Below are 14,124 nucleotides of genomic sequence, written 5' to 3' on the forward strand. Positions count from 1 at the left end.
GCTGAGATCTAAGGATCAAGGTTCAAAGCCAGCCTGGGCAGTAAAGTCTGCGAGACTCTTTTCTCCAGTTAACCACCAGAAAACTGAAGTGGTACTGTGGCTCAAGTGGTAGAGTGCTAATCCTTGAGCTGAGGGATAATGCAGAGTTCAAGCCCCACGTCCGACAAAAACAAAACAAAACAGAAAACAGAAGGAAAATACCTCCACAAAACATTGACACACTATTAGAGTCAGAGGCATAAAGAAAAGACTAGACTAATTATGAGTACAGTGGCCCACATAGCCCTCTGGCTGACAGGACTAAGGCCACTTTGGCCTACATAATGAGACTGTTTCAGCATCCCCTACCCTCAAAGGAAAGAGACTAATTATTATGTAAATGCTTTTATTTGAAGTACTATATTACTACCAGATTACATCACTTTTCCAGAGTTAAGAGTAACATAATGATGTTGAAAACTAGAGCAAACAGCTTGACAAAGCAAGAGTACATTAAGTCTTTCATATTTTTACTTTTTAGTGACCACATCTCCTTGTTATAAGTGTAAAACTAAAACATATATTGTACACAGCGTACTTAACCTACAGAATCCCATCTAAGTTCTAAGCTCACTCTCTTCTCAAGCATGTCATATTCAATAGCATTTTAAATTTAAAGAGAGGGTTTGATGATACAGGTTTCAAAATTAATAAGTATTTGTTAAACAGACTCAAGACAAAATATTGTTTAGAGCTTGGATATAAGCAAATTTCAGGTACATTTTTCCTCTACCTATAACAATATATTTTTTTACTTATTCACTTGAAGACCCCCTTAAAAAAGTAGCAAAATCAGCAGACTTGTTGAATGTAATCAAAATATTCTTAAATGTACAAAAAAGGATCATGTAGAAAGAATATTGTAAAAAGATACTGATTTTAAGAATAAAAGAATAAGAAAAGCTTCTATTACATTCTGTGCAGCCAGTTACTTGGGCAAATTTTCAGTACTACCAAGTAAGCAAGGACTACTTCCATCTATATACCTCTGCCCATAGTTTTTGAATAAGAGTTAGCAGACAAGATGGAAAGCAAATGACTGGCTAACAATATTCCTATGCAACCATCTAAGCAAATTTCAAGAGATGGGCATTCTAAGAGGGGAGAGACATAGGGAGAAATACACGCAGCAATGAGAGATGTCAAGGGCAGCATTCCAGGAAGAGAAGAAAGTATTCTGATGATGCACACACTTTAGGTATGCCTGACAGATTCAACTTTGACTGTGGGGGAAAAAGAAGCTGTTTTTTGAAAAATCCCCTCAGGGTTCTCATGGTGAACTACTCTTGTAAATTGAAACTAAAAGTCCTTTAGATGACCAAGAATTCCTTAAGCCGTGTGTACTTCACCTGGAAATAGCTGACTTACTAATAATCATGCACCTGGGAACATGGTTGGTTTTATTGAGAGGTGTTGTTTTACACTCTCTTCATCCCCCTACCCATCAAACATGCAAACACGGTCATGACCATCTTGGGCTTAACTTCAACAAGGTCTTCAGGAAGAGCATATACTCTGGCTCCAATTCTTCTAGCCATGGACACTGCGTACCTATTTTTCGAAAATAAAATCAAGATGAAAGAATTTCTTGTCTGTCAAGGACACTATGAGACATCTATTTTCTATTTTATAATCATTTGGCTGAGATGCAAAAACTCCCTATCAAAAGTACAAATCTGGATTTTATTTTGTGTTTGTATGTGTTCTGTTTTATTGCTTGGACTAATAATATTTATTCACTTATCTGTTCCATCAGGAGCTGAGAATTGAGTATAAATCACTGACATCAGGTGGAAATGAAATTCTACATGTAATTACTTAGATTGGTTGTATTATCCATAGACATTCTTATTACACAGGCAATCAGGTAAGATACCCTCCTTATGGGAACTGAGAGATATGGAGCATAAAATTATGCCACATGCAAAATCCAACTTGCTTTGGTAAGATACAGTGAGTGCTTCTAAATATTTAAGTGAGAGAAGAGAATCTACATGGGATAATGGCTGAACTAAGGAATAGAAAGGGCAGGAAAGAGTAGGACAAAAGGACTGATATATACAGCTAGGGAAATTGGCAGGAACACATCTCAATCATAAGCACTTTCTAGGTGCATTCCAACTGTAATCTTTATGGATATCAAATTTTTATCCTGTCATATATATATTTTCAAATAATGAAAATCATTATTGCAGGACTGCACATTAGCTATCTATCTTTTAAAAAGGCACTGCTGTGAGCAGATTTTTCAGATTGCACTGGTACATTTTTCACTGGGTCACTATAGAACTAGGTCATGAGTGAAGAAGGGAAAAGACAAGTAGAAAAAATTTCCTAAGCAGTGTTGCAATACAAGGCTTCCCTTGTTTTTTTTTTTTTTTTGGGGGGGTCCGGTCGTGGGGCCTGAACTCTGGGCCTGGGCACTGTCCCTCAGCTCTTCAGCTCAAGGCTAGCGCTCTACCACTTGAGCCACAGCGCCACTTCCGGCTTTTTTTTTTCTTTTTGCTTATGTGGTGCTGAGGAATCGAACTCAGGGCCTCATGCATGCAAGGCAAGCGCTCTACCACTGAGCCACCTTCCCAGCCCCCTTGTTTTAATTTTGTTCTTGATTTGCTTTAAAGTATACACTACATTATTCTTATAATTCTCTAAGCAACCTTAAAGGTCAGGCACAAATCTAAGCTTTTCTCTCTTTTGAGACAAGAGTTTCAGAACAAAGGCCTTGTTGGCATCAAAACTGTGAGCCCCCTGCCTCAGTCTCCCAAGTTCTGAGATTACAGGTACACAATACTATGACTAGCAATGATAAGATTTTATAAATTTTTTGTGCCAGTACTGGGGCCTGAACTCAGCGCCTGGGTGCTGTCCCTTAGCTCTTCCACTCAAGGATGATGCTCTATCACTTGAGCCACATCTTCACTTCTGGCTTTTTGCTGGCTAACTGGAGATAAGGGCTTACAGACTTTCCTGCTTGGGCTGGCTTTGAACTTCAATCCTCAGATCTCAACATGCTCATTAGCTAGGATTATAGGCTTGAGCTACTGGCACCTGGCGTTATACATTTTTATGGTTTAATCTCTACAAAAATTTCTCTCTCTTTTTTTTTTTTTTGGATCCAGTCGTGGGGCCTGAACTCTGGGCCTGGGCGCTGTCCCTCAGCTCTTCAGCTCAAGGCTAGCACTCTACCACTTGAGCCACAGCACCACTTGCGGCCTTTTTCTTTTTGCTTCTGTGGTGCTGAGGAATCAAACCCAGGGCCTCGAGCATGCAAGGCAAGTGCTCTACCACTGAGCCACCTTCCCAGCCCCTCTACAAAAGCTTCTGAAGTAATTAGCACAGGCCTCATTTGAGTGATAGAGAACCTCAGACTCAAAGCTACTTCCCCATATGAGTATGGCGAAAGTGCCATGATGATCTGCCTATGCCTATAAGTGATGTGAATCACTTACAACTTTCTTTAGGTTCACTCATTCTGTGGCAAGCAACACTAGTGGCTGAAATGTAATGTCATATGTGGACTTGTCAAAGGACACTTACATGTGGACTATCATGGGGCAGAGTAGAATGGTGCTTAACAGAAGTTTGGGAAACTGTGAAGGAGGACATTGGGAGATGGCAGATGAAGGACATGTTATTGTTAGAGAGAAAATGAGTCCCCCAAAGGCAAATAAATAGAAGGTAGGTAAGCGGTCATTTTGGGCTTGGTGGGGGCAATGACTACTAATTGCTATGGAGCGTCTTTATTTTGGCTGATCCTTGGGCTTGAACTCAGGGCCTGGGTACTATCTCTGAGCTTTTTTTTGCTAACACTTGAGCTATAGCTCCAACTCTGGCTTTTTTTGGTAACTTATTGGTGATAAGAATCTCACAGATGTTCCTGTCTCAGCTGGTTTCAAACTATGGTCCTCAGATCTCAGCTTCCTGAGTAGCTAGGATTACAGACCATGAACTACCCACACCTGCTTGGAGTTTCTTTCTTGGCTGATGAAAATGTTCTAAAATTGATTCAGTGAGCACATTAAACTACTGTAATGTATGTAGACTTTAAATGCGTGAATTGGACAATATGTGAATTATATCTCAATAAACCTATTAAAATACTCAAAACCTTAAAAGAATTTTCCCGAGGTCTGGGGGATATGGTGGAACCAGAATTAACAATCATATCTGCCTGGCTGCAAAGCCTGTGTCTCTCCACACGATTCTATACTTTCCCTTACTTGGCATTACTCTGTTTGTCATCCTCTGTTAGATTGCCACTCTTCACAAGGTCATAGTTTATGCAGCCCGGCTGGATGGCATCAATTAGATCCACAACTGCCAAACTAGAGCTGATCGTCTTATCCTAGTAAGAAAGGAAAACAAAGCTAAGAATTTCAAGATGTACAAGTTCACATGTGCGATTTTATATAAAATGCTGAAGGTATAACCTAGCAAATTAGAAGAAAAACATAGCAGGAGCCCAAGAATAATTAGCATTCACAAAACCAAAGGGAGTCCTTCCAAAGGTATTATTTTAGCAAACAGAGTAATAGTAATATGTGAATATAGATGTAATAGTCAATATAGATTCTTACCTTAAAATTCTGAATGGAAGTTGATTTTCCAGCTTTTCTCAATGTTCTGTTCACCCAGTTCACAATAATATCATCATTAGCTTTCTGACCATCTCCAAGATCCTCCAGGACATTTAGTGTATATCTAAGAGAAACAGAAGAAGAAAAAATACAAGCATTAGAAAGATATCTTCTGTTTAGAACAACTAGGGTTTAAACTCAGGGAATGGTGCTGTCACTAAAGTTATAATGCTCAAGGCTAGTGTTCTACCACTTTGAGCCACAGCTCCATTTCTAGTTTTCTGGTGGCTAATTGGAGATAAGAATCTCATGGAATTTCCTGCCTAGGGTGGCTCTGAACTGTGATCGTCAGATCTCAGCCTTCCCAGTTGTTAGGATTACAGGTGTGACCACCAGCACCTGACTAGAAAGATATAGCATCTTTCTTGAAAGAGTAAAGATTTCAAGGAAAGACATTCATGCAATGTGAAAAAATATTTGAAGGAGGAGTGGCTTGCCACTCATCTATCTTTTGTAGTATAGGGGCATGAATCATAGTGCTTAAATGTGCAGACACATGCTATGCTATAAAGTGGTAAGGATTTCAAATGAGTTGTGCTCTGGCTTGCTTCTAGTCCTAATGGATATTTTTAGCATTAGTGTTATGAGATTATTTTCAAATGGGTACATGGACATGTTCATATTTTATCCTCACAAGTTTTGTTTTATGAGAGACAGTCCTTGCTGTGTAGCCCAGGCTAACTTCAAACTTGTGATCTTCCTGCTTCTGCCACTAGTGTGGTGGTATTACAGATGTGTACCAACCACACCTGGTTTTATTTTTGGGGATGAGAATGGAATTTAGGGCCTCATACATGCTAAATATGTACTGTACTACTGAGCTACATCCCCAGCCCCTCTAAGAATATTATGCACAAATATTGAATGATGCTGAAGTCCATGTGTCAGGTTTTCTAGGTAAAGAGGGAATTGTCACAGCTCAGATACAACTTACTCACGACTGAAACTCATGTCACAATCTAAAGTACAAAAGTGTACTCATGTACATGCTTACTTATGTAAAAAGTAGCATTACAGTGGTAAAGGTAGTATTATGCTGCATCCTAGTAGAGCTTAAAGAGCTAAGAAGTGTACACTGTACCTCCTCATCAGCTGCCACACTAAAGCTAAGGTCAAAGTTTGGTTCCCATCATTCAGGTCTTGGCCTCCAATGCCAACGAGTGAGAATTTAGCAGGATGCTTCCCCAATTCAATGGCATAGTTGCAGTTCTCCAGCTGCAGACACACAAAAGGAAATGAATGGTTAAAGACTTCTGCTCACTTAATCTGCATCCTTATTTGTGTGGATTGTATACTGCTAAGTTTTTGTGCATGTAACACAATAAAAATCATGTTATTGAAAAAAATTCTGACTGTCCTCTATAGTTAGTAGTAAATGCTTTATGAGGAAGTCAATGATTATAAAAAGTGTTGAAAAATCTTTTATTCCATATTTCCTAGACCTTTGGCTGAACCTAAAAACTCTATTAGCTTTTCTAGAACATTTCGCTGAGCACTACAACTTGTGTAGACATGGGTTCTCCTAGAGGTCCCCATTATCTTCAGTGACACCTATGGTACAGTGTCATCTAACTCACAAGCTGACCCCAGTGAACCACAGCTCAATGGTGGCAGAAGAACCTGACCACCAGTATCTTGCTATCAATTGAACAGAGTAAGGATGGCCCTACTTCAGTTCAGAACCTCAATAGTTCATCATTCACTCCAATAGCCATTGTCATTCCAATCTACAGTACCTTGTAGAACACTATTTTATGTTAGTAGAGTACAGTGATTTCTCCTGGGATAAGGAAAAAGAAAGAAAATGGGGAAATGATACACATTTGCTATGGAACAGAGAATATTCTCTCTCTTTCCTGAATTACTGAGTCTTCTAGGCTACTTATTTGTGTGTTTTGCTTTATGTTTGGGGACAATTCATCTACCCTACTTTCCCAAGGAGAGAAGTATCACGATACATGGATCATCAATGAGATATCCACTAAAAAAATAAAATGGATATTTCTAGAAGAAAATAACATTGGCATATTAGAATCATGAATTCTATAAGTTACCTGTCCAACAACAATGGAATAAAGAGTTTTAGATGAAAAAAAAAAAAAAAAACAAGACATAGTTCCTGTCTCGGAGAAGCTCAGACTTTCAGAGCTTAAGAAAATGAAAGAAGTAACTGGGCGCTGGTGGCTCACGCCTATAATCCTAGCTACTCAGAAGGCTGAGATCTGAGGATCGAGGTTCAAAGCCAGCTGGGGCAGGAGAGACCGTGAGACTCCTATCTCCAATAAACCACCAGAAAACCGGAAGTGGTGCTGTAGCTCAAGTGGTAGAGCGCTCGTCTTGAGCTGGAGAGCTGAGGGACAGCACCCAGGCCCAGAGTTCAAGCCCCACGACTGACCAAAAAAAAAAAAGAAAATGAAAGAAGAAATAAGACACGTGGTAATTTCATTACACACCTTTTTCATGTTGGCTCCAAGTTTTGGGTATGGAGGCTTATTCACCTTATTCCAGTCCACGGGCACTTTAATTCGTTCATATAGCTGTAAGATTACCAGGGCATCTTGCAAGTCACTAATGATTTTAAGAAAAGTAATCAATGTTTACAGACAGCTAGACTTTAATTCCCTTAATTAAAGAAACTAGTGTCAAATAGTAACATTAACATTGTTAAAAACCTAACCAAAGCCATAATATAAGACTCCTGTTTTCATTGGTCTGTGCTGAAAACAGAGTTAAGGCCACTAAATTCCGTGCCTTTTTGCAAGCAAGGTGCTGTTTTAAAGGCTGGGAATACAGGAAAAAAATCTCTTCTTACATTCAGTTAGAGGGCTGACCAATAAACAAGTATATGAGTAAGAGATAATATGATTTGAGTGTACTGAAGTGCTATGAAAAAAAAACAAACAAACAGAACTAGGGTAAGTGTTTAGAGAATCTAACAAGGAAAATTGCTAAGGATATGAACCACTAAATGTAGGCAAAGACACTGCATTGTATGGAATAAAATAAGGATGCAAAACGTTATATTTGGGAAAGCAAACTTCCAGGTGGAGAAAATAGTATATGGAATATAGGATAGGTGTGAGCTAGTCCACTGGGTCAAGAATAGGCTAGGCTGAGAGAACAGTGATCCAAAGGACCCAAGGCATCACTGATGGTCTGTTGGACTCTTAAAACAAAGTACCTGTGCCCTAGAGTACCATAAAAATACTTGTACATCCTCCCACTTATAGTAAGTGACCAGGAAAATGAAGAACTTGGGTTTTTATATGTTAGGAAAATGATGATAGAAACCATCATTTGACATTTTCAAATATAAAAAAAGCTACAAATAAAACTCTTGAAAACCATTAGTGTTGCCCTTTTATATGTAGCCACATTCCTGACGCTCCTGTTTACAACAGAAGTAGATGGCTTACGCATAGAGATGATTCACGTGGGGATTAACGCCAAGTGAGTTCATCCAGTTACGGAAGGTTCTTTCTTCACGAGTTTCTCCTATTAACAATATTCAATCATTCATTAAATGTCTTGTATATGTACACATAGTATCAAACCATGTATTAGTTTATTTGATCTGTTCTATTCATATGTATAGGTTTTCTCTAATATGAACTTCCCAAGCATTCTAACTATATTCTGTCTACATTTCTACTTAAAAAAATTCTTTTTGGGGAGGCTGGCTCAGTGGTAGAGTGGCTTGCATTCACGAGGCTCTGGGTTCAATTCCTCAGCACCACATATGCAGAAAAAGCTGGAAGTAGAACTGTGGCTCAAGTGGTAGAGCACTAGCATTGAGCTGAAGAGCTGAGGGACAGCATCTAGACCCATAGCTCAAGCCACACGAATGACAAAAAAACAGAAATAAAAATAAAAAATCTTTTTTTTAGGGGGCTTGGATGTGGCTTAGTGGTAGAGTGCTTACCTAGCATACATGAAGCCCTGGATTTGATTCCTTAGTACCACAGAAAACATTTTTTTTTTTTTTTGGGTCCAGTCGTGGGGCCTGAACTCTGGGCCTGGGCACTGTCCCTCAGCTCTTCAGCTCAAGGCTAGTGCTCTACCACTTGAGCCACAGCGCCACTTCCGGCTTTTTTCTTTTTGCTTATGTGGTGCTGAGGAATCGAACCCAGGGCCTCATGTATGCAAGGCAAGCACTCTACCATTGAGCCATCTTCCCAGCCCAGAAAACATTTTTTAAAATAGTTAAAAAAATTTATTTCAAAATTAAACAATACAGATATATTACAAACAGTTAAGCAAGTTAGGTTTATGAACCTTTCCTTCCATTCCCTTTCTACTTTATGTGTATATGTGCATGGGGACACACATGTACACATGTGTATTCTGAGGCTTGAACCGAAGGCCTTAAGATCTTCTTGCTCTGTTTTGTTTTCTTACAGGCATACAGGCATCATTCTATATTTCAGCTTTGCCTCCAGTTCCAGGTTTTTCTTGGTAAATTGGAGAAAAGGTTCTTGTGTATTTGCTGCCCTGATTGGCTTTGATCTATGATCCTCAGAGATCAGCCTGCTAAGTACCTCCTAGAATTACAGGGTAAACCACTGGTACCTGACTTTTTTTTTGTGTAGTGCACGGGTTCAAACCCAGGGCCTCAAAATGAGCTATGTCACTAGAGATTTATAAACTTTATAAAATTCCATTCTCTGTTAATATTTTTCCATTATCTCCTCAAATCTGCATACTTCAAAGTAACTGCTGTTATTAATTGTGTTTTTCTAAAACTTTGCTATGCTTCTATGAACCCATATATTCTGGCTAATGTGTTTTTCCTCTACCCATTAAAAAATACCAAACTACATATAACTATCACTTATATACGCCAATGCTAAAACAATGTTACCTGAAAGCTTAGTGGCTGGATGGAGCTCAGGAGAATACTTACTAACACTCTACCATTTGATCCACATTCATAGACCCATATTTTTAAAATCAATTCTCTCTGTGGTAGTAGATACAGGAATTCAGAGCCTTGAGCATGTGAGTCAGGTCTCTACCACTGAGCTCAACTTCAATCCAGTCTACTTTATTTTCAAAGTTTGCTTGCATTTTTTTTTTGTTGATTGTGGGGCACTGTCCCTGAGCCTTCTTGTGCTCAAGGCTGGCACTCTTATCACTCAAGTTACAGAGCCATTTCTACTTTTTGAGTGGTTTATTGGACATAAAAGTCTCATGGAGACTTTTCTGCCTGGGCTGGCTTGAAACCACGATACTCAGATCTCAGGCTCTTGGGTAGCTAGGATTATAGGCATGAGCCACCAGTGCCCAGCTTACTTGCAGTATTATCTCTATATAGAAGTCTCTGGTTTCCACTCACCGGTGTCTACTTTTTAATTTATCTATTTTATTCACTTGTCAAAGCCAAGTGGATAAAGTAACTTACTAAATTAAGATTATGATATTGCCATGCCCTTTATATTTCTACTCTACAGCCTACACATTAGAATTAGCAAAACTTCCTGTTACCTTCTAGTAGAGTCCAGTCAATATCCTGATTCTCTGGCTTAGTCAGTGCTGGGTACTTATTAAACAAGTTTGCCACAAAGGCCAGGTTCAGTTTGGGGTTTCCACTAACAACATCAGCAGGGGTAACAAACTGTCTGCAACCTAATTTATCTGCTTGTTGAAGCATACTCTCTGCTCTCTTCAAATCATCTGTTTCCTGTTGAAGTAAAATAAAATGACATCTTTTAAAGTCCATACAGTAGGATAATTCTACTTTCTTTTAGTCAACACATGGTATTTATTATGAAACTTTTGAATGAAAAAAGAAGGAAAGTGGCTAAGCAGGATATGCAGTATCTTTAAAGACCACAGATGGCGCCAGATCATGCATGTAAGGATTCACTAAATTAAACTCAATTAGAATTACATCTCTCATGCCCCACAAAAGGCTAAATTAGATTTTTTAAGACAGAAATTGACAAATAAATTTAAAACTGTTCATGTTTTCAAATTAGATTCTAAGGAAGGTAGATAGTTGAAAATGGTGACACTGGAAAAAGGTACTTTTTTGTTTTTATTTTTGTTTTTGCTAGTCCTAGGGCTTGTGAACTCAGGGCCTGATTGCTGTCCCTGAGCTTCTTTTGCTCAAGGCTAGCACTCTACCACTTGAGCCACAGCACCACTTCCAGCTTTTTCTATGTATGTGGTACTGAGGAACTGTACCCAGGGCTTCATGCATGCTAGGCAAGCACTCTATCACTGAGCCAATTTCCCAGCCTCTTGTTTTTGTTTTGTTTTTATAAAATGACTGGAGAAGACTGAGGCACCTGGGTGGTACTAGGAAAAGAGAAAAGTTTAAGGGACATAACACAAGCTAGGAGAAATAGAGTAAGATTTTGTACAACCTTAAACGTCAGAGCATTTTGGCCTCAAGTCTAGGGTTGGTAAGAAAATCTTGGAAGGATTCTGAGGAGGAAGCCCCAAAGAACAGAGTGTATTAGGAAGGCTGAGAAGTGACTGAAGGATTGTATAGAATCAGAACCCATTTACCTAGGTACGCATTCACCTGCCCAGCCATCCCAGACAGCTCGCTTTGTGCAAATGTGGAAACCTTATATCTACCAAGAGGTACCTGAGCCTAAGTATTTTGCCTTTACCATACAGACAGGAATATAAGCACACAGTCAGTTAAAAATTCAATTTTGGTTTAGTAAATGAAACCAATTGCATAATATAATACATACATGGACTTTTGTTAAACATTATTAAATATATTTGGTATCTAATGAGTATAGGGAAATCCAGAATACTAAAACTGGGATAATTAATTTAGTCCAACTTTTTAAATGGATGGGCAAAGTAAAATCTAATTTTGGGAAGGAACTTTGTCCAAAATCACTGAACAATACAGGGAAACAATCAGGAAACATGGTCCCTAAAAGTGATTCCTCAAATTGGATTTCATAGATCAGGATTTTGTAAATATATTTACTTGACTCTTAATACACAAACATTGCCAATTTAGATATGAAAAATATAATCACTAAGTCTATTACTGAGGATAATCGAAATACTTGGAAAAGGTTATTTGCTAGTCCTTATTTCCCTTACTTGCTTTGAATGCTTTTGATCATCATCTGTATAAATCATTACCACCATGATTATTGGAACTTACTATTTATCAAAGTAAATAAAGCTAGTCCCCCTAGTTACATAAACAAAAATACTGTAAAACATAATGCTTAAAATTGTTAACACCACTACATGCAGTTATAACAATTCTTCTATTTCTAAGAAATAGACAATAATTTTGGTAAGATTGTAGAACAAGAGTACCTATACTTACATTGAATCCTGACATGTTAATATCTATCCGTGGTTCACCTTCCTTTTGTCCTTTTGGTGCAATTTGATTGAGAAGGTGGAAATAGGCTTTGGAATCCTACAAACGAATTGAAAATGTCAATGAGATATCATTTACGTAGAATGAATATGTCTTAATGTGCTGTGCTAAGAAAGATATTCACATCAGATTCCATAAAACTATAGTGCACAAATCTGTCTTCAAATTTAGCGGAATTTAAGCCCCACCCCAAAAGTGTATCTAGCAAACTGTATGTTGTCTAACTTGAATATGGATGACCTGGATTGACTGTACAATTTATTGAAGTCATCAATAATGCTAATAAATATTTCTTCTGTACCTTTACTGAATTACTGAAGTCTATAAGCTTGATAGAGAAAAAAGCATGAAAAATGTAGTAGACCAGAAATCCAGGAAGCATAGGGAAAGAGAAAATAAACAGGTTATATTATTAGAATACATTATATATACACATATATCATAACCTATGGAGAAGACTTCTGTTACGTTGAAAATATATAAACTACACATTTAAATGTCAGTAAGTCTTCAGTGAGAAGCAGTTGGTAGAATAACACTTAACTCTTTAGAGTTAACCTTTTAGGATTGGAATATACTTAAATCTCTCACTCTCTCTTTTCCTCCTCCTCCCCCTTCCTCTCATCATTCATTCCCTTTCTTGTTCTCTGCAGGACCTCATGCATGTCAGACAAGTTCAAGCATTCTACTGCTGGGCTATATCCCCAGCCTCAAGCTTCTCTTTTGGTTTAAGTTCCTGGACATTCTCATCTCTGGAATACAATAAAAATAAAGCAGAATTACTCATATTGGGGATGGGAGGAGTGAATTAGTCTGTGAACTCTTCATGGCATACCTCTTGGAAAGCATTGTAAAACGTGCAAGTATGCTAAATGTCTCTACACCCATCAAATAAAACTCTGCCTCTCTCGAACACTAGATGACAAAAAACTGAATCAAGATTCTTCAGTCCCGTCCCATCAGAAGGCCACCTATCCATCAATGGCAGTTTTCTATTACTAAGCTTCCAATGTTCAGCAAGGTTATCAGAAGGGTTTCAGACAGTAAGTTTCATAGAACAAGTGCATCCTAATCTCAGGTGAATTTATGCCAGACCTCCCAAATATGAAACCACCAGGAGCTGCCCCAAACTGCATCTTAAGCCAGCTATGCAAGGGAGTTTGCATTTCAGTGCTACAAATGGCTCAAAAAAGGGGAGAGGGGAAATCAGTGAGTAAAAGCCACTTCAGAGCAATTCAGGAGAAGTTAACCCAATTCCTGTCACTCGGGGGCATAGGATTTCCTGTGTTCTAAGGAACAGTGCATTGAAGCTAGGAAAGTGATTTCCTTTCCACTTACTAAACACACATCAACAATTATATATTATCTAATCCAAAGCACTGAAAAACACTGAAGCATAGACCCAGCAGCCTGTAATTGCTAGCTTGAAAGGCAATCCACAGGGAAAAATTTAACTTGAGTTAGACAAATTGCAAGCTGCTCTTCGCATTACTAAATCATTCTTTGCTTTTCAAAAGAAAAAGTATTTTCTTTAAAAAAATTCCTTTCATACATTGGAAATACACCCCAGTACGTGAAACCTACTTCTAAATGAGTTTTTGGTTGAACATCAAATATGATGCAAAATATACCCAGCTGGACATGTTGTATAAGTTGAAAGTAGAGGTGGGGTCAATTGGGTCTTAGACTTTAGAAGGAATCCTTAATTTCACTGAAAAAAATTCAGGACAGCAAATATCCCACAGCTTCCTCTCACAACGAAACATATTGTTAGTATCCCAGGAAATTGTGCCCATAGCCCTGTTGGTCAATGACAGCTGGTGAAGACCCTCTATTTTGTTCCTACAAATCAACACTGGCAGTTTCAAGAGAGTTGTAGAAAATGAAACAATTAAGTTGTCTGGTGGTATGATGGGGAAATGGGTTTATAGACATGCCCTTCCCCTGCTAAAAGCATCTTTTGTAAATGAATGCAGGATTTGCATACACAACACATCCTTCTATACTTTTTTTTTTGTTCAGTAATGGGACTTGAACTCTGGGCCTGGGCACTGTCCCTCAACTCTTCAGCTTGAGGCAAGC

The 14,124-nt window shown here is 38.4% G+C and overlaps 1 protein-coding gene across 14 annotated transcripts in view; it reads right to left on the bottom strand.

Moving 5' to 3' along the window:
* Nucleotides 1-368: 368 nt before the first annotated feature.
* The window catches only part of Pls3 (plastin 3), a 92,251-nt gene continuing 78,495 nt past the window's right edge, over nt 369-14,124 (bottom strand). For 12 of the 14 annotated variants that reach the window (XM_070039872.1, XM_070039866.1, XM_070039874.1 and 9 more), the window contains 9 exons: nt 12,344-12,370; nt 11,986-12,081; nt 10,161-10,356; nt 8,093-8,171; nt 7,130-7,244; nt 5,758-5,891; nt 4,617-4,740; nt 4,260-4,384; nt 369-1,590 (listed from right to left, as the gene is read on the bottom strand). In XM_070039872.1, coding sequence (XP_069895973.1) covers nt 1,458-1,590; nt 4,260-4,384; nt 4,617-4,740; nt 5,758-5,891; nt 7,130-7,244; nt 8,093-8,171; nt 10,161-10,356; nt 11,986-12,081; nt 12,344-12,370 — 1,029 coding nt within the window. In that variant the 3' untranslated portion in view covers nt 369-1,457. The remainder of the gene's footprint in view (nt 1,591-4,259; nt 4,385-4,616; nt 4,741-5,757; nt 5,892-7,129; nt 7,245-8,092; nt 8,172-10,160; nt 10,357-11,985; nt 12,082-12,343; nt 12,371-14,124) is intronic. The other 2 variants (XM_070039876.1, XM_070039875.1) reach the window with 1 other exon arrangement.

Source organism: Dipodomys merriami, unplaced genomic scaffold (assembly GCF_024711535.1).
Source record: "Dipodomys merriami isolate MVZ:Mamm:240054 unplaced genomic scaffold, mDipMer1.0.p SCAF_3, whole genome shotgun sequence".
NCBI classification, from domain to species: Eukaryota; Metazoa; Chordata; class Mammalia; order Rodentia; family Heteromyidae; genus Dipodomys; species Dipodomys merriami.